Source organism: Drosophila persimilis, unplaced genomic scaffold, assembly GCF_003286085.1.
Source record: "Drosophila persimilis strain 14011-0111.01,24,50 unplaced genomic scaffold, DperRS2 tig00000000-arrow-pilon, whole genome shotgun sequence".
NCBI classification, from domain to species: Eukaryota; Metazoa; Arthropoda; class Insecta; order Diptera; family Drosophilidae; genus Drosophila; species Drosophila persimilis.
This window is the reverse complement of record NW_020825288.1, coordinates 20,941,289-20,960,616: the sequence shown is the minus strand read 5'-3', so window position 1 is coordinate 20,960,616 and position 19,328 is coordinate 20,941,289. Positions and strand designations below refer to the sequence as shown.

General features: G+C 42.8%; 2 protein-coding genes across 2 annotated transcripts; both read right to left on the bottom strand.

Annotated features, from left to right (window-relative positions):
• Window positions 1–1,270: 1,270 nt before the first annotated feature.
• Window positions 1,271–1,758, bottom strand: LOC6591439. Its single transcript, XM_002016926.2, has 2 exons — window positions 1,620–1,758; window positions 1,271–1,559 (listed from the first exon to the last, which is right to left on the bottom strand). Exons 1-2 carry the CDS (start codon window positions 1,719–1,721, stop codon window positions 1,305–1,307), a joined length of 357 nt encoding a protein of 118 aa, XP_002016962.1. The 5' UTR covers window positions 1,722–1,758; the 3' UTR covers window positions 1,271–1,304.
• Window positions 1,759–7,725: 5,967 nt separating this feature from the next.
• LOC6591438 (homeotic protein deformed) lies at window positions 7,726–19,099 on the bottom strand. Its single transcript, XM_002016925.2, has 5 exons — window positions 17,937–19,099; window positions 17,415–17,515; window positions 17,172–17,349; window positions 8,724–9,127; window positions 7,726–8,458 (listed from the first exon to the last, which is right to left on the bottom strand). The coding sequence occupies exons 1-5, from the start codon at window positions 18,739–18,741 to the stop codon at window positions 8,138–8,140; spliced, it is 1,809 nt and encodes a 602-aa protein (XP_002016961.1). The 5' UTR covers window positions 18,742–19,099; the 3' UTR covers window positions 7,726–8,137.
• Window positions 19,100–19,328: the final 229 nt, after the last annotated feature.

Below are 19,328 nucleotides of genomic sequence, written 5' to 3'. Positions count from 1 at the left end.
CGCTGCGGATCTATTGCTATCCATCTATCCAAACACCCCCGTGGCAGCCCCCTAATAAACCATCCCTGCCTCTCCTCCCCTTTTGCCATTTGCCCTGGACCCGCTGAAATCATTCGTCAGGATTTATGCGAATGAGCGACAGTTTTTGCCATTCGTTTGCAATGCCATGAAAGGAACAACAATACGAGTGCCATCCTGCCACTAGGAGGAGGCACTGTATGGCAGGGGAAGGGCCCTGGCAGCATAAGCGATGAATGATGGTGTATCCGTATCTTGGCGCTAAAGTATCTTTGTATCCGCATGCAATGAGCAGAGTAGAGCGCGCGAGACCAAACCAAACAATTGCTGAATATATTTTACGCGTTTAGTTGCCTTCTCTTTCGAGGATAGTATGGCCCTCTCTATCCCTCTCTATCCCTCTCTCTCTCTCTCTTTTCTCTCTCTTTTTCTACTGGGGATTTCCCTACATCTCTGCTCTCTTTCTAGCGTTCTTTCTGTTGCTTTTTTCCTTCCTCTCTGTCTGTGAGTATATCCTTCATTGCTGTCTTCCTTTCCCATTCCTGTATTTTTTATTAATTCGTTTTATTTTCCTTCGCGTGACAAGTTGACATAAATGGACAAATTGAGCTTTTAAATTTGTGGAAGAGGATGGACCAGGATGGCAGGACATGGAACCAGACGACCAGAGGACCAGCGTATCAGGGGGAGCAACAGAGGACCAGGGGACTATGGGCAGGAGTCTGATCCGTGTAGGAGGACCAGCAGGAGCACTGGTATCTGAATCATAGCACAAGAGCCACCAAAGGACCAAAGGAGCACCATGAGCACCCATACACACAATATCCACCATCAAATAAATACAAATTGTTTTGCAAATAAAATTGATTACTCCGCAGCAAGAGGAGGGAGCAGGGAGGAGGGAACTGTGGAAGCTGTGCAGCAATATTTATTGGATTAACATAAACTGGAAATGCCAGAATTTATTGCCCTCCCAACTTTAGTTTGAGTTTCAGTTTCATTTTCATTTCCATCCAATTGCCATTTCCCATTTTCAGCTACCATTTTGGCCACACACAGTTATACCATGGCTTGCCCACAGCTGTGGCCGCCGCTGCTAATTATTTTTGGGGTCAGGTCCATTTTATGACCATTTAATCACGAACAAATCGAGGAATATTCGGAATGGCAGAATGGCAACTATTTCCATAAATCAGTGCACTTTATCTTTATCTGCACTGATCAATTTTAAAAATAAATAAACACTAAAAACTTGGCAGATAGGCGTTTATTTATGGCATCTGGCACTAGGAGATACGACACCAGTTCCCCAATTTGGACACACACTTGGTTACTGAGGAAACGCGACGTTTTTCTGTAGATGGTTGGGTCTCCATCGAGGGTCTAATAGGCGTCTGTACGGCCTGTTCCCTCTGGGCTGAAAACGCTGACTTCAGAAGACAGTAGGCACCATTCTCCATCCGGATAAAGCCGAAACGCACGGCCTCCTTAAGGGTCTGCTCTACTACCTCCGAAAGTCTATTTCGTTGCTCAGGATTGAACTGCAAAAGAAACCATAAAATTAACACATTTTCAAATACTGAGGATGGTATAGATCTCACATCATAGCGCTGCGTAAAGTGGTCCACTATCTCATCCAAGGTGGCAATTGTGTTCAGAGTCAGCAGAGCCCGAACCACCAGATGATCACTTTGATTGGACATGTTTAAATCAAAAATTATTGTGTTTCTTACAAGTATAATTTTCAAAAAAAAGTCTACAAATTTCGTTTACCAAAGAATATACTAGGATTTTTCCAATTGTGCGAAAAATCAGATAACAGCACAAACAGCTGAAAAACTAAACTAAAACAACTAACAAAGGGATTAGTGAAATACATATCATAGCCTTCTATGGGAGTTTTTCCAAATTGAGTAATTTGAACAACAAATCGAAAATGACAGATATCTGCATGGGAACGTGGGGATCAGCAGAACTCATAATTTTCTAGTATTATTTAAAAAATAAAAGAATAAAGCATATTTTTGTTTTTATTTCTATAAAATGCTTTTTGAATTGCATCGAATCGAAGAAAAACCATGAAATGTTATTCTACATAAGCTCTACATCTCAATGACATAACAGCTTACACCTGGTTCGTGTCACGACTAAGACATTCAGTAGAAAGTGTGTTTCCCCTTTCTTATATTCAGCATGTGTAGTATGGCTGTCTCTTTCTTTTAGCCAGTACTTGAACCGCGAAATATGTGGAGGGTGTGTGGAACTTGTGTGGCAGCTACTCCGCAACAGATGGCGGCAAAAGGCAAACATTTCTTAATAATTATTAATTAGTTATAATTAACTTAATGATTTGATAAGAGATTAATATCAACAAAAGGTCACATTAACACGATCAGTGAAGACAACGCATAGGACAATTTAAATTTTGTAAAACATTTTTAATGAAAGCTGTATTCAATAATATAGAGCTAATCATTAAGAAGAGATCAGACAAAAATATAAAATAGTTTTTCCTCTAAGTGCTTAAAAACTTAACTTTAATTTACAATATCTATCTATTGATTGGAAATTTAAATAAATTTAATTTTTAAAAATATCTTCAAATTCCACTGGAAAAAAACTTAGTTCAATTCAAGTAAAGTTTTTATGATGTTAAAAATTTTAAAAGCCATCAATATCTCGGAAAAACTTTTTTCATAGATTCATAGAATATTCAAGAATTTACTGTACTCATCGTAAACCCTCTGAATCTGTAGGCTTCTGTAGCTATTTTGTTTTTCTTCTTCGCTTAAGCAACTGAGACGGGGACTGCGGGCTAAGCGCCTGCACCCTAGTATTATTCTATTTTTTTTTAGTATGATCAACCCCCAATCCTCCAAATGATGCAACCCATCCAAAACAACCGAAGTTACATATATCCCTCTCGAGCAGAAACCTTCCCAGAAATCCTAGCAAAATGTTTCAAAATATCTTTGAAATGGCTAAAAACTTGGAACAAACCACAAAACACACACAAATCGAAAAAGCCTTCTTAGAACCAGAACCAGAACAAGAGCCACTCCCCCAAAAAAGAACCAACGCCAAAAGCGTAACATTTGTCAAAAAAATGTCACCAAAAAGTGTGTGGGGGGCGGGGGGAAGCGGAGGCATCTTCTTCCTTTATTTCTAATGCTACTTCAACTGCGAATAAGACGGAGAAGAGACAGGGAAGAGACAGGCGGCATGTCAACGAAATAATCAACAAAAGGACATAAAAAATCGTGGGGTCCAAGCGAGCGGCAGAAATTACATGGACGGCTATGTGAACGGAATAAAATTTCATCAGAAATGCTACTACTGTCAGAGAATTGCAAATGGTTGGAAATTGCTGGCTACTTTCATCTGTTCTGGGTTCTGTTTTTGGGGAGAGAACTTTCACTGGCACTCGAGGGTGGTGACGGCGTCGAGGGTTGGAGGGCTGGAGGGCTGTAGGGCTGGAGAGAGTGTGTGTGCAAAGAGGGATGAGGGTGCGAGCACACACTCTCACACATCATATATGATATGGGGGACTTACGGACCCTTCAGGCAAGGCCTGCCTGCCTGCCTGCCTGCTGTTGCTGCCACATCAAGGAGCTGTCAGTCGGAAGAACAAAGCACTCAGTAGCGCCACTAGGGCCAGGGCGGCCATGATGCTGATGCAAAGATGGGGGACGGGACTCTTGGACTCCTTGTCCCAAAAAGGAGACTGCCTTCCCCCAAAAGAGGACCCCAAAAAAAAAAGAAGAGAAGGTGTTGAAGGCCGTTCCACTTGCTTGAAATTGTAAAAAAAAGAAACTGTCTCTCTCTGTCTCTTTCTCGAAATCGAATAAAATTTCGTAGCGAAAAACCCAACGAAATGAAACGAACGAAAGGAAATGTCTGCAATGTGCAGCCTTGTGATTAATGATCGAATGTCAATTACCGCAGATACTTCGTACTCGCACTCGTAGTTTTGCTGCTGCTGCTGCCCCTGCCACGGCGTTGCAAAGAGCTCGACCAAAGAGCCAAATGGTAGGGGGAATATTAGGACACATTCTATATAGAGGTACAGAAATACCAAGAGAAGATCCCATTCCCCTTTTTGAGGGTCTGTAAATTTGTAACAATTTTAGTTGAATTATTCTGTGCCCAGATGCTTATATATAAAGGCAAACATTTTGGTTTAATATCACAGAAAAGAGTTCTTAAATTTCCTTATTAAAAACCTCTAAAGTTTGCTCATATTTCAGTGCCTAATCTTTGAGAATTTTTCGTCTAGTTCAAAGGTAGTTTTTAAGCATCTCATTTCCTCTAACTCTTTGACTCTTCGCAGCGGTAGTTCTGTAATCCAGTCTCATCCTCTTTCATCCCGGATTATCCCAACAGAAGTCAAGGGACACGGCTCAACCCTTTCTGGCTGTGCCAGCTCGTCCTTTGTGCCGCTGCCGCTCCTGGAAAGGACGAGACAAAACAAAACCATTAGCTGCGTCTACTGTTGCTAATTTCATTGGCTCGGATCGGCACATACATTTTTTTTGCATATCGGAATAGCGAAACGCCCACCAAAAACGCCCACGCGCAATGTCTGGCGGCGGCACAAGTGAAGGAAAGGGGATTATAAGGGGCCGAAAAAGGATTCTCTAGGAGGCAAAGGTTCTCCTGCTGCGAGGTTTGACTTCTTCTAATATACCATTTGATGAATGCCGAAGTGGGTTTTGCCAAGGTTCTGGCCAGAGGGCTACCGTTTTGTGATTCTGTGTCCTCTAGAATTCCACTGAAAACTGCCATCTAATTGTTTTTCACCTTGCCAATTAGTTGGCCATTTAATGGCGCTGTCAAAATAAACACTGAAATCAGAGTCAAACCGTTTTGAAGTGGCATCAATTCTCATCAAGTTTGTTGTTGAATTGGAAACAAATTTTCCGTGTGGCAGGAGCACACAAAAGAGATCCCGGGCATAAATCAATGTGGTAGTGCAGCCCAAGGCCAGAGTCACAATTATGTGCAACAATGCACCTCAAGTGTGGCCCTCGGCAGGAATCAATCAAGTCTCATCACTCAAGTCGTTCGTCCCCTTCCATTGTGTATATGCCCCTGCCCCTGCCCCTGCCCCGGCCCCTGCCGCTCGCTCTTCTTTCGATTTAATTAATGCCTGGCCATTTATTAAATTGGCAGCTTAGTCTCTCCTTCCATTTGCCACATCTTGTGGCAGGGAGCCTGCGGTTGGTCGTACTCCTCCGTCGTCCATCCTCCATTCTCCATCCTCCATTCTCCATCCTCCATTCTCCATCCTCCATTCTCCATCTACTGCCTGCCTCCCTGTGCGTGCAACCGATCCAGGCCTAATTTGTAACCATTAACCCATGTATTATGTTTGACCATGCGAGTGCCTCCTGCCTTCAGCCTGGTCCCGGCCTGGCCTGGCCTCCTTTTACCCCATACGATGGATGGATGGATGGTCGGTCGGTTGGAGGATGGAATATAAATGGTCAGAGGAATGGCTGCGCTGAGTTTTGTCTATTAAAAATCATTTAGAACAAATACCCTACAGATTTTGTGGCCTCTTGAAAGGTGTGAGAGTCGTTTTCGAGGGTTTAATGGATTGATGGGAAGGGGTTCTAGGAAGGGTTCTGGCTTTAAAATTGTAGATCCGATCGAATTCTATTGATTTCTGACGGCTTTGGTGTGATTTTGGTGGAGTTTTCGTTGGTTTATGGCTACAGATATTTAGGTTTTTGGAAATTTAATGGTTTAGAATTCTTTTGGAATTATGTTTATATTTTTCTTTAGTTAATTCATTTGTTTTAACACCTCTTTATGATATTTTCTGTATCTATATTCTTTAACCGAAAAACTTGTCACAAATCCTGTCTGCGGTGGGTCCTCTTCCGAGGGCAAGTGACAACTGAAGCTACCGTTGGTCATAATTACGAGTGATATTCCAGAACCCGCGTACCCCATGCGCCCCACTCCGATCGCGACCCCCTCTCTTCTGTACTGCTATCCCTGTCAAAGTGTTAAATTATTTCCATAACACGTGCTCATGCTCTCGTAATCACTTTGAGCTGCTAATTTCAACAGGGGAGAACGCAATGTCAACTTTTTGCTGGTACTCATCCGCGTCCTCCTTGTATGGTCCTCCGTCTGGGTTTCAGGTCTCCTCTCCTCGTCTTCAGGCTCTTGTTTCGTTCCGGTCTATAAGTAGGTCTTAATCCTTTTATCGCTTGAGGCTTGAGGCTTGAGGCGAGTGTGCGGCGCGCAATTTCCAGTTCCAGTTTGGACTGGACTCCGAAGGAGCAGGAGACAGTGCTGATCATTTCGCAATGATAAATTAAGCGCTAAGAGTGTTTCCATGTACCCAGGCACGACAATCCACTGTCCAAGTCAGGGGTAGATTGATTGTGTCCCAACCGAGAGGGCACTGCTACTCCCGATCCCCTGGAGGAGTCGTCTCTCTGGTCATTGTCAACGAGGAGGAGTGCACGCCTGAATAACCACTAACAATTCGCAATAGGACCTCGATATTCGAGTGAAATGTGTGTGCAAAGACCAGTTTATCACCCCTTCAGGATCCCCATTCGCTATGCAATTCCTTGGGAGAGATGATTTCTTGTTGAACATATTTCCAGAAGCCAACAGGTGCCAATGGGCTGTGATCAATCATTGGACGAATCGATTTTTAATTAAGAACTCTTGTTAGCATTTGGCGACCCCGCCTGCCTGCCTGCCCCGTGCCTCCTTGCCACACAGAGCCCCCCAAAATGTTGATTGGCAACAAAGGCCTGTTGAATTCTTTAGCGCGAAATCCCCCTCCGAAACACGAAACACAAAAGGAGTTTGGATCCCAGCAGCGTTTGGGTCATGATGTTTAAATTTGTCCTAATTAGTTGACAATGAGCGATGGATGAATCAGCGGATTATCATCGTGGATAAGTCCACTACTTGGGTTATGTGTGTGTAGGCGGGTTAAGAAAATTGTCTTTTTGAGGGGATGTTATCCATCAAAAGGAGTGTGTGCTTCAGTCATTCAGGAATAAAGTTTGGTTTGAAATTTTTGTTGGTTACTTTTGAAGGAGCTGTGAAAGGGGAATTAGCTTTAAATCTTTTTTGATTTACAGATCTATGGAATGACTGCAGCATTCAGTTGCAAAGCAACACCAGGCCAAGCGGATTCTGAGATGAAACGCATACCGACAGATGGGCGCTGCCGCATTACGCGTTCCTGCTGAAAATTATGGTCTCTATGGGTGCGATGGATACAGGATTCCCCTCTGGATGGACAACCATGGCTCGATCAAAGAACATGTCCGCCTAAGCTAAATATTCGCAGAATAAATTCTCCAAAAATATATTATATATTGTCCCATAAAATCCATCAAATCATCTCACTTTTCGTATACCAATATTCGCAAAAATCTTCTAAAAGTTTATCTTTTTCGTAGGGAACCAAATATACATATTTCTCCTTTAAATCATAAAGTGATTCATTGATTTCTTACCCAAAGTGCAGTACATTTCCTTAACTTTTTCGTTCACAATAAATTTCTCTAAACTTTTCATTAATTATCTTTCATTTTATATCATTTATTTGTATCCATAAAATATACGTACGAACTTACATACATCTAGACGACGCACAACAAATGCCACACTACATTTAATAATAATAATAATAATCATAATTATACATATATGCAATCCTATATACTAAGTACTATATATAGATCTCTATTATGTTGTACCACTTAATGACTATGACAAATCTTTCTAGGCTTTATACAAAAACTCTCTTATACCTGATTCTTAGGGGGGATGCTTAAGTACACATATATCTCATATACAACATTTTGTTTTGGGGTTAAAAGGATTTTGGGTTAAGTGAGAGTTCGATTACCTAATGGTCGATGCTTAACTTTAGTCTAACTAACTATTTTTGTTCACTGTATATTCCGATTTGTCCTTGGCCTTGTCCACAGAGTCGCAAGGTTTTCGTTTTTAGAAAAGAAAACAAACACAAAGATCTACAAAGGAAGTGGGGCTGGGGTTTGGGTTGGGAAATTTACATGTGCTTAAGGTTTTTTTCTACATTTTCTACGCATCTGTCAGATCGTAGTCCTGTTGCCTACAGTGCTGTAAGATCGTAGTCCTGTTTGATGTGCAACTGCAGATTGGTCATGAGATCGGATTGTTGCTGCTGCTGCTGTTGATGATGGTTCCCATGGAGACTCGTATGTCCCACCATTTGATTGTTATTCGTATTATTATTATTGAGGTTGTTATTGTTATTATTATTATTATTGCTGTTGGTATTATTATTATTGCTGTGATGCTGCTGAGATCCGACATAGGCATTGCCCGGTTCAGAGGCCGCTGGTATGTAGGGGGGATTCCCCAGAGAAGAGCTCACATCGCCAATGCTCTCCAAACTATCGGAACGAATGCACTGGAATAGAGAGAGAGAGAGAGATATTGTATAAGTATGGTTTTAGATACTTTTCTATAATATAATATCTATGAAAGATATGCAGAATATTCCTAGCTTTGGTTCCACATCTTTATCTTGGTTTTTGAGGCAGACGCTGATCTTGCCTCAGGATCCTCCCATCAATTAATGATATTCTGATTCAGGCCACGCATAAACCCCGAAGGAGCCGGAGGACCCGCACTTAAAGTGCCTTTTCTGTTGACTTTCAACACGATCCACTCACCTCATTCATCACTGGAGTCTGCTGCTGTGGGTTCTGCTGAGACTGTGGCAAGTTCTGGGACTGTGACTGTGTCTGCTGCTGCTGTTGCGCCTGCTTCTTGGCACTGGTCCTCTTGGAGGTCTTTTTGGCTACCGGTGTTGGATTGCCATTGGCGTCGACCGTCTTCTTGCGCACATTCTTGGTGTTTGGCAGCTTGTTGTCCTTCTTCCACTTCATGCGACGATTCTGGAACCAGATCTTGATCTGACGCTCCGACAGCACCAGCGTATGGGCGATCTCGATGCGTCGCCGTCGCGTCAGGTAGCGATTGTAGTGGAACTCCTTCTCCAGTTCCAGGATCTGGTGTCGTGTGTAGGCGGTGCGTTGGCGTTTCGGTTCCATTCCCGGTTGATACGAGCCATTCGCTAAAAACGAAGAATATTTTCCATAATTAATGGCTTTGAAAGGAGGAACATTATATGGAAAGGGGAGTGGCATCCACAATTAATACACTTCAAATTGCGTTTCTCAATAAATCTCTTAGATAACTTGACAACCCTTAAGAAAGCCTCCGACAAAGCCAAAAGTTTTCCTTTCACCTTGGAAGCGCGAGAACTGGAACTCCTTTTTGGAGGATGTGACGTTTGGGACGGGGTTTTAGTTGGGAGTAGGGGTGGGGGGTGGGGGGTGACTGTGTGCCAGCGGGGACATGAAAGACCTCCTTGTGGCAGGATAATTAATCAAAATCAAATAGCGCTTGGGCGCCTGGGCTGCGCTTGTCCTTGTCTGTCCATCGAAGGTTGCCGCATTTCGCGGCCGCAATTTAGTTTTTCCCTCCCTGGCCTGGGTCGCAGCCTTAGCCCTTCCGCTTTTCCTCTTTTCCTCTTTTCCGTTGTCTTATTATTTTTTAATTTTTATCGCCGCCAAATAAATGCCTCGCACCTGCCACCGAAAGACCCGAAAGATGCCCAGACAGACATTTGGTGTCCATTGGATCAGAATTGTTGCACGCTCCATCAATTTCAATTTGCTGCCACATCTCCGATTATGTTGATGTTTCCATCAGAGTTTTCTCTTCTGTTCTGTTCTGTTCTGTTCTGTTCGGTGCAACTGTTTCACATCCGCTGCTCCATTCGGGTTTTGTACATTTATAAAAATTTCATTGCGTCTGTGACAGACAGCTTTCGATTTGATAGAAATATTTCAATCCCAGGCGAGGCCCAAAACTTAGATTAATGATATATTCTGTCAGTGTGTGTCCAGCGCTCTTCGGTGTCCAGCCAGCCGGCCGTTGACAGCCCTACAGGGTGGGAGGTGGGCCTGTGGGTTGGGTTGGGCTTTTTGGGTGGTCCAATGAAGAGAATGCTTGAACATGGGTCACTCGATTGGACAAAGAAAAGCACCACAGATGCGCCTAAGATCTGCTGACAAGTTTTTTTTTATTCGCTTGTGGGTTTCAAAGTTGTCGAGGATTGGATTGAGAAAATGAAGATTATATTGTAAACTTCAAGGGTGGACAGCCAGCACTCTTAGTTGGTCATCTGTCAGTGGGTAGGAGTGGTTCTTTCTTGGGGTCGATTTAGGAGAGTTTGTGTTCAGGAGAGGTCTGTTCAAGGGAGAATTTCTCTATGACAGTGTCTGTTTTTCTATGGTTCTCTATATTTATTTTTGTTTCCATAGATAGAGGTATTTTCCCTTAGGACAAAAGGGTTCAGGGAGTCATATGTTCACCAATTTATGCTCAAAAGTTTATCTTGAAAAGGTTTTTATACCAGAATAAGCATAGAGTATTTCCATTAAAGAAGTGATAGTTTGGTATGCAATTTCCTTATCAAATAAACTCTTTTATAGACTCCTAAGATTCTGGCATGCTTTTTCTATAGAAATCCTAATAGAAGTCCTGCTTGAGCAGGATATAAGGAACGTAGAATCTTCGGAAATCCCCAGAATCTTTTAAATCCTCTGCAAACAAAGTAAAAATCATAGAAAATCGAAAAAACTTCCTTTGCCTTACCAATTTCCTTTTCGTAATTTCATGTAATACCAAAATTCTTGAAATTACAGATATCATGAAACCGAAAAAACACAACTCAACAAATTTCCGCGGCATGAAATGAAGAAAATGAAACCGAGAAACCAGTAGGAAACGAAGAAAAAGGAAGAAAAACTAAACCAAATCGAAGGGCAAAAACAACAGCAATATCAATTACAAAGGGGAACACCTTCAAAGAGAGAGAGGGAGAGACAGGACAGGGAAAGAAAAACACCTTTAGAGAGAGAGGTGCAGACATGTAAGATAGAAAGAGAGGGCGCGAGAAAACCCAATGTCAGCTGCTGCTGCGTCAGGGGCCTATGACGCTGTCTGTGGCGTTGGCGTTGGCGGCGGCAGCGGCGGCGGCGGCGGCATGCTGCGTTAATTCGTTTTTAATAAGTGCGTATCATTTCATTTCAACATTTCAACGAAACTGCCAGGGCAGACCAAGAAAAGAGAGGAAGAACTCAGCGAAGGCGGAGAGGAAAGAGCAAACAGCAACGTCATGGTCGTGGCCCAGAAGAGGAACCGAAAAAGAGTGCCAATTGCATTTAAAACTGCCATAAGAATGGCAGCCAATTTATGAAAATGCCAAATCATACAAGGCCATGGAAATCAAGATTGCACAAGTCCCCCCACCAGCGGTTGGGTTGCATGTGGCAAGAGGGAAAGAGAGAGGGCAGCGCTAAAGAGCTGCCAAATCGGGGAGAGAGGGAGAGCTGCAATATCTAGGATATTGGCGCTCTCTAGGGATTTCAGTGGGATTTTGTGTGTGCCCCCTCTCCGATACCTCTTCGCATGGATCCCTCCTGAGTATTCCTACAATATATTCCAAATTCGAAGCCCCTGACTCATTCTGAAAACTGTTGTTGGCTGTCGGCATGTTTGTCCCATCCTAAAAATTTCATATGATTTATCATGCATTTGTGACTCTACAAATTCATTCACAGAAAGAGAGGGAAAAGCCGGGCTGGGAGAGAGAAGAGAGCGGGTTCCCCCACATACCCAAAAACTATGTCAGACATTATTTCATAATCTCTTTTGTCTGGCGGCCTCATTTGGTGGGCCCTAATCCCCCAAATCCCAAAGCCCAATCCCAATTTTGAGGTGCGGTGGTGCCACCAGACAACTTCCGGGCTTCTCCTTTCGATTCGATTCGATTCTCCCCAGCACTTCATTCATTTTGCATTCGTTTGAGTGATTAATTATTCAGATAAACTTTAAGCCAGAGAGTGGGTAAATATTTTTGTGGTTTAAATAAGAAATTTGACTCGTGCCAGCGACAAAAAAAATTAAAGATGGAAAGAAATCAAGCAACAAAAATATTTAACATCTGTCATAATTCATTTAGATGAACATTCATCAGAAATCATTTATAGAAAAAACCTGTTCCCCCTAGGAAATCGTGGGGGGAGCAGGTCGCTTCACGTTGCAGTTTTAAACAAATTGCTAGAAATTTATAATTTTTGAGATCTGCACTAATGAATGCCGCATTGCGCATACGCCGTGCTATCCATTCCAGCTGGGGTTCCATTCCGAGTTTAAACTTTGGATGTTTCTTACCCCTTAAAGTATCTGTGTGTGAGCTCATGGCAAGGCAAAAAAAAGAGTAGAAAAAGGCAAGTCAACATTTCAACAACAGCGGGAGCTGCATCAGCAGCTTGTCAAGTGACTTGCAATTTGTGTGGCAGAGCCAGGCGAAATAATAAAAATAAACATGAGCTCATGCTACTTACACATGTATGTGCCCCCTTCCCAGAGCACACCCCCAAGCCCCCATACATCATATATGTATATCGTATATATATGTATTTTTGTGGCTCCACCGTAAAGTACCCGCAGCAGCACTTGAACTGGTTGCCGCCGCCACGCTGTGGGAGAATTGTTCTACGCCATGAATTTTTGTTCACTCAAACGCAAAAAATACTTTTGGGGCTTAGATTTTACCAAAATGGCTAAGAGCTTAGTGAGCATTTAAATTATAAAATATGTTAATTTATGCGGTTTCAAGGAGTTGGCAGAGATTTATGAGTCAATGGGGTACTAATTTGAGCTAAAACAATATGAAAAAACTATAAAAAAAGTAATATTCAAGTATTTTTCGCGTAAAATAAATATAAATGGTTTCAAATTTATTTGTATGAAAAATGGGTTAAAGATAAACAGAATTTTGTTATAGAAAATTCGTAAAAAATAAAAGAAATAGGGAAAATTCTGTTATCATATATTCCTGGTATAAAACCTTTATATTTTCCAAGAAAACCATCACGCAGTTCTTATATGAAGTTCAAACTCTCAAGATTTCTATATTAAGTTTGATTCCTGGTTATTTTTTCAGTGCTACTAAAATATTTATACATTTAAAGCCCAGAAAATAAAAATGGAAATAGAAAGTTGCCCACGTAACATTTTTAAAGAATTTTAGAGACTTTCCTTGTATTTAAATTCCCTTCCATACCTTGCATACCTTCAAAAATTCCCAAAAAAAAGAGCCCCACTAAAATCATGTTTCCCTTCTCCAAAAATAGTGTTTATTTCACTTTCCCCTTCTCATGGCATAGCCCAAGAGAACGCACAACAACAAATGACCATCGAAAATGTTATTCAACTAAAAGCCAAAAGTCTTAGGCACTTGTTCCAAGACTCGCAATCGTTTTGTGTGTGGAAAATAGAATGGAATGGAGCCGCAAAATACCAGAAGAAAGACAGTAAGAAGCTCACGACTTTTAAGTCTCCGGACAAACAATGGAGCCCAGGCAATGGAGCGACCTTGAAGATTCGTTTGCTTTCAACAAAAGAACACAAAGACACGCTGAAACCTCTCCAAAAATTGTCTCTAGTCTGTGCGAAAGATATAGAATTATGGAAGTAGAAGTACAATGGTCGAAGGCAGAGAGCAATAAATGTACGCTAATTAATGCCAATTTCAATAATTTGCAAACAGTTGGCAGCTTCAGAGAAGAGAACTTTTATTGGCGTAAATTGCCAAATCAAGATAGGGACGGGTATATGTTAAAAGAAAGAGAGAGAAGCTCCATTCACTTGCTAGAGGGGGATCTCGCTAATTATGCTTTGTGCGAAGAACTCAGCGGAGATTCGGTCTCTGAGGCCAGTCTCTGGGTCTGATTCGATGTCTGGGTCCAGTATTTGTGTCTGAGTCCCCAGTATCTGTGTCTGTGCCTCAGCTGTTCGTGCCTCATCTGTCATAAAAGGCGAACTTCTTAATTTTTACTGCGTCATTTTCATCATTGTCATGCCCTGGGCCTGGGCCTGGGCCTGGGCCGCCGCCGGTAAACATTTTGCAAAAGGCGCAATATTCCAGTCGAGTTTTTACAGCATCTGTGTGTGCTGTGTGCCTTCATGTATCTGTATCTTTAGCTTGCACTTTTTTTTTTTGCCGTTGAGGCGGCTTTTCCGCAAGTCATCGGGTAACTGTGACTCTCAGCCTCAGCCTCAGTCTCTGTCTCAGGTCTCCTCCTCCTGCCCCTCTCGTGGTGTGGAAACTTAATCGTGGACTTGCCATTGAAATTCAGTTACAAGGCTGTTCACGTTTCACTGTTTATTGAATGCCCCATAGCCGCCACAGCAGCAGCAGCAGCAGCAGAGTATCTCTCTTTTTGTGTGTATTGTATATCGTATAAAACATGAAACTTGTACAAGTTTTAGCCACCTCATCTCTTGGACCTCTCTGTCGTGCATGAAATCAATATTTTTCACCCAAGATTATGAGAGGTTTCCCTCTAACACATTAGCATGTGATACCTTCGGTTGAGAATGGTTTGATATATGGGAATCTCGTTGTATGTTAAAGCCATGTTTACCCTAAACAACAAGTTTGGGACTTTAGTTGGAAGATAGCTCCATTTTCCAACGAATTTTAAAGCAGTTCCTACTCACATTATAATCATACTTATAAGAATTCTTTATGTATTAAACAATTTTCTGAGACCCTTTTGGCCACATGAGACATTTCTAGGTGTACTTAATACAAGTTTTCTCCTTTTCAGCCCAAATATGAACCTTATATCCCTTTTCCACACTGTTTTTCTTAACTTTTAAAACTTTTTATATAGGATCCAATCTTTTTTCAGTCACCAATCATATTAGAAATTAAATGATAGCAAATTTCCATAAGATCGAAGTTTTTACTACTCCCAAATCAACTTTTCCCATATCAAAATGTCATTTCCAACACTATTTTTCGAGTGTTTTAGCAATTAGGAATCAAAGGAATCACACTCTATTAGGACTCTTTATGACTTTTACCAGTTCCACTGCCATCCCAAACGTTAATTTAAGAACCTTTCATTCTACTAAATCAACCTAATTTCCACAATCAAATCCCACTGTCCCCTTACCAACACTCAACACTTATTGATATCTTTTCAACACTTGCCCATTGAAACTATTAAATAATCAACAAAATTGCTCTCTAAATACCATTTCACACTTCTCTTTCAAACAAAACTTTGAACAAGTTTTGTGTTTTGTTGGGCCGTAGGGCAAAAAAACAAAAAGAAAGAAAAACTATCATAATAAATTGAGCAAAAGACCACACGCCACATCGCATAGTTTTTTTTTTTTTGGGCCTCTAGTCGGCAGAGGCAAGTGTTAAGCGAGTGTAAGTCATTTGTAAAGGGAACAACATGACACCGCTGGGGTACGGGGGGACACAGGTTTTGGGGCACATAACGAGACGAGAGACTCCGAGTCTCCGAGACGATACTCCGAGAGAGAGAGATGATGCACTGGCGATAATCAAGTTTCGTCTTGTTCTCGTAGTCGTGCGCTCATGATAAATGTCACAACATTAACATCAAATGACACGGACCATCCGTCACTCAGTCGGAGCCAAAGTCGAAGTCGGAGATGGAGATGGAGTCGGGTACGGTACGTACCTTGCGACTGTGTCAAACATGCCCCTGAGCGATCGTTTGTGCCTTCGTCTGTCCGTCCATCCATCCGTCTGTCTGTCTGATGGACTACTTTGATTTTTGATTTTTCTGATGCTTAGAGTCAGAGTCAATTCCCCAAGCGTCTCTCTGGAGTGGCCCGATGAGGCGCGTCGGAGTGGCGTAAAACGAAACATTATAATTACCCATTTGGGTCAAGGTTATACCCAAATTGGAGTACTCCATCAGGGCTCTGGGTCTCTCTCTGTGCTAATTAAAAAGCAATCTATCAGGGTCCGTGCGTGGAGACTCCTCGTGGGCCTCCGCGTAAATGCAGTCGACACCTACTTGATGCCCCTAAGGCATCCCACTCCCATTCCCAGCCATGCCCCATTCAGTAATATTAAAACAATAAGCGACGACAATCATCAGTTGGTAACCCACTCGACATTCGGACATATGGCTGAATGAATTCCTACGTTTTAGGCTGCGACAATTATGGGTAATTATCTGTGCCACATCGCAGTGGAATGGACTGTGGCTCATTCAGTGGTGCTGTTGCCTTCTGGTGAATGGTTTTGAACTCTGAAATGGAAACCTGTTCTCGGATCTGCATTCAGTTTTTGTATAGAGCATTAATGGGGCTGTATATTCATAAAAGTTGTAAAGGCAAGCTCAAAGATTGGGTGATGTGAGTGAATGAGTGTTCAATGAGAGGTTGGACATGGTAACAAGTATCTAGAACTGTTAGAGATATTTTACAGAATTTCGAGTCATTGAAACTGTTTAAAATCCGGTTAAATCACCTGAACTTGGTTTGAATTATAATAAAGGGAACAAGAATTACTAGAGCCTAACTACGATCAATAAATATACCTAAAATATTACTCCATTGCAGACATATTTCTTAGGAATCAATAAATATTTGTAGTCGAAAGGTTATAGTGTCGTCCTATGTTTATGTTAAAAAAAAACCTCAATTAGGATCCCACTTTCTAAAGGAAGAAATCATTGACATTTACCCTCAATCACTAGGTTTTTTTCCCATTAAGTACAATATAAATTCCTATATTCCCTTGATCATTCCAATGATATATCAATTGACTCTGTGACGTCAAGGCAACCGAAGCCTGCGAAGCAACTTCAAGTGTCGAAAGAACCACTGGAAGAGGCTCAGAAGGCCTACATTTTGCCGAGAAAACTCACACAAAAAACCTAAAGATATAGTATATATAGTAAAGGAGCAGTGTATACAGGAACATGTCACTTGGGTTGGTACACGGTCTTTAGCCTCTCCGACATGAGGCGTGGCATTCTTGATTTTGATTAATGAGCTTTGGGAGTCGCAGTCGCAGTCGCAGTTTTCTTTCTTTGGCCTCTGTGTTTTTCGCCAAAGAGCGAACATTACAGAGGGGCCTGTCAGTGGATCAAGTGGGTGTTGGCAGCTAAGTAATTTAATTAGCATACCCCGAAAAAAAAATGGGGGCACAATGTCTGGGACTCTTGTGGGAAAGGAGTGGGGAAGGGAGGAAACTTTCGACTTACCCACACCCGCCACATGGATCTTCTTCATCCAGGGATAGATGATCCGTTCGCCGTCGGTTGTTTCCGCCATCAGATCTTCGTCGCTGTCGGAGTCCCCCAGATCGTCGTCGTTGTCATTGGAGAGGAGTTCATCAGGTGATCGATCCAACATCAGACGATCCTCTTCCGACATATCATCCTGTATAAATCAATGGTTAATTTGCATTAGGGTTCTCTTCTAGGGTTTATTTTTTGGTTTATTACCACTTCGGATCCCATATCATCACAGCGCAATCTCATTCCCAGTTCTTGCAATTGTTGTCCGGCAGGTACAGCTTCTTCAATGCGTTTCTCTAGTTTTAAACCTGCATTGAGAGCAGATTATTATAAGGGGGTTACAAGGAGATGGCTTATAAAGTTTTAATTAAAATATTCGTACGGCTTAGTTGATATTTTCATGAATTTTATGATCTAGGATTATAGTAGAGTATATGGAGACCAATCGAGCAGACGACTCTCTTTTTAGAACAAAGATTAGAGCTTTTCAAGAGTGCTTTCACAATAATTGATTCTCACAAAGGCTGATTTAGCTAAAGATTATTCTCATAAAGAATCCCCCTTACACCTAATGTATTTCATGGGAGGAAGTATACCCTTTAAGTGCAGCTCATTACCACCTTAAAATACGTTAATTTCTCGTATAATACAACCACGATTCCAAATCTAACCCTGTTCAGACTTCCGTATTTTATAGAACTCTCATTCCTTCTCCGATTGAAAACTCACCTAATTCCTGGAGACCCAGTGCTGTATTCGTGGGTGGTTCTGTGGAGGAGCATTGCAGCGGCAGATCCATCATCTGGGAGTGCGGCGAGTGTCCCTGAGAGTGTGTGCTGCCCACACTGCCATTCGCAGTGCCATAGCCCCCGCCGTAACCCCCGTAGTATCCATTGGAGTTGGCGATGGCAGCTCCTCCAGAGCCGCTCCCACTGTTGGGGACATTCACCGACGGCCCGTAGCCGGCATTCGAAAGCGGCGCCGGATCGGAGTGCACGGCTCCGGCGGAGATGAACTCGGGGGCATGGTGGACGTAATATCCGAGACTCTGGTGGGGATGCGCGTGCGGATGCGTATGCGAGTGTGGATGGTGGCTAGAGGGCGGTGTGGCGGCGGCATAGTTAGTGGTGTACCCACCGGCGGATGGCTGATGGACGCCGGACAACGCACTATTGCTGTGGTGGTGCGAGTGCGGGTGGGTGTGCGAGTGCGTGTGGGGATTGTGGTGATGGGCCATATAGTCGCTGACCATATCCGCCGGATGCATCGCATGCGGGTGACCAGACATGGCCGCTGCACCACCTGTCACCCCGCCAACCGAGCCACCGACACCGAGTGTTCCACCGCCGCTGCTGACTCCGACTCCGACGGCACTGTTCATGTGCCCCGTGGAGGCGGTCATGGAATAATGACCATTATAGTGATGATAGTCATCGGCCACGGGCGGAAATTTCGGATCCAGGCCATTGCCCATGGACATGGGACTCTGGACGTGATGGGGGGCATGTGGATAACCCATGAGGAATGAGCTCATGCTGACGGATCAGCCTTGGAGCACCGCCTGATCTTCCTTTCGATTTCGGAGCACCACTTGGCCTTCTACCGGAGCACCAATGTATATTCTAGTATTTCCGATTTCTGTTAGACGTTTTCTGACTTTTCAGTTTCCAACACTTTCACTCGGTTCGCACATATTCTTTCTCTTTTTTTGAGTATTTCTCACACACTTTTCTTCAATGCTTTCTTTATGATATTTGCATTCATTGGGTTATTTTTTATAGGGGGGCTGTTTTGAACACAACGCGAAGCTTTTCGCGTAACCGGCGTTTGGAAAAACGGGAAAATAGAGAGATTTCAACGGAAAAACTGACTCTGACTCACGAGTGCTATGCGAACGTCGGAGAACCGTTCCATTCGAGCCGTGCTTTTGTTATGTTCGAGCAGGCGAGCTCTCGGCGCAAGCGAACCTGTTTTCCGTCTCCGTTTTTCAGTCTTCTCTCCCTCACTCACGCTCTCTCCCTCACTCGCGCGCTCTCTATCCCTCTCTGTTTACCGCCATTCCATCGCCAGACGAAACCCGATTTACTGGTTTAAGAGACAGACACCGAAGGCCGGCCCACA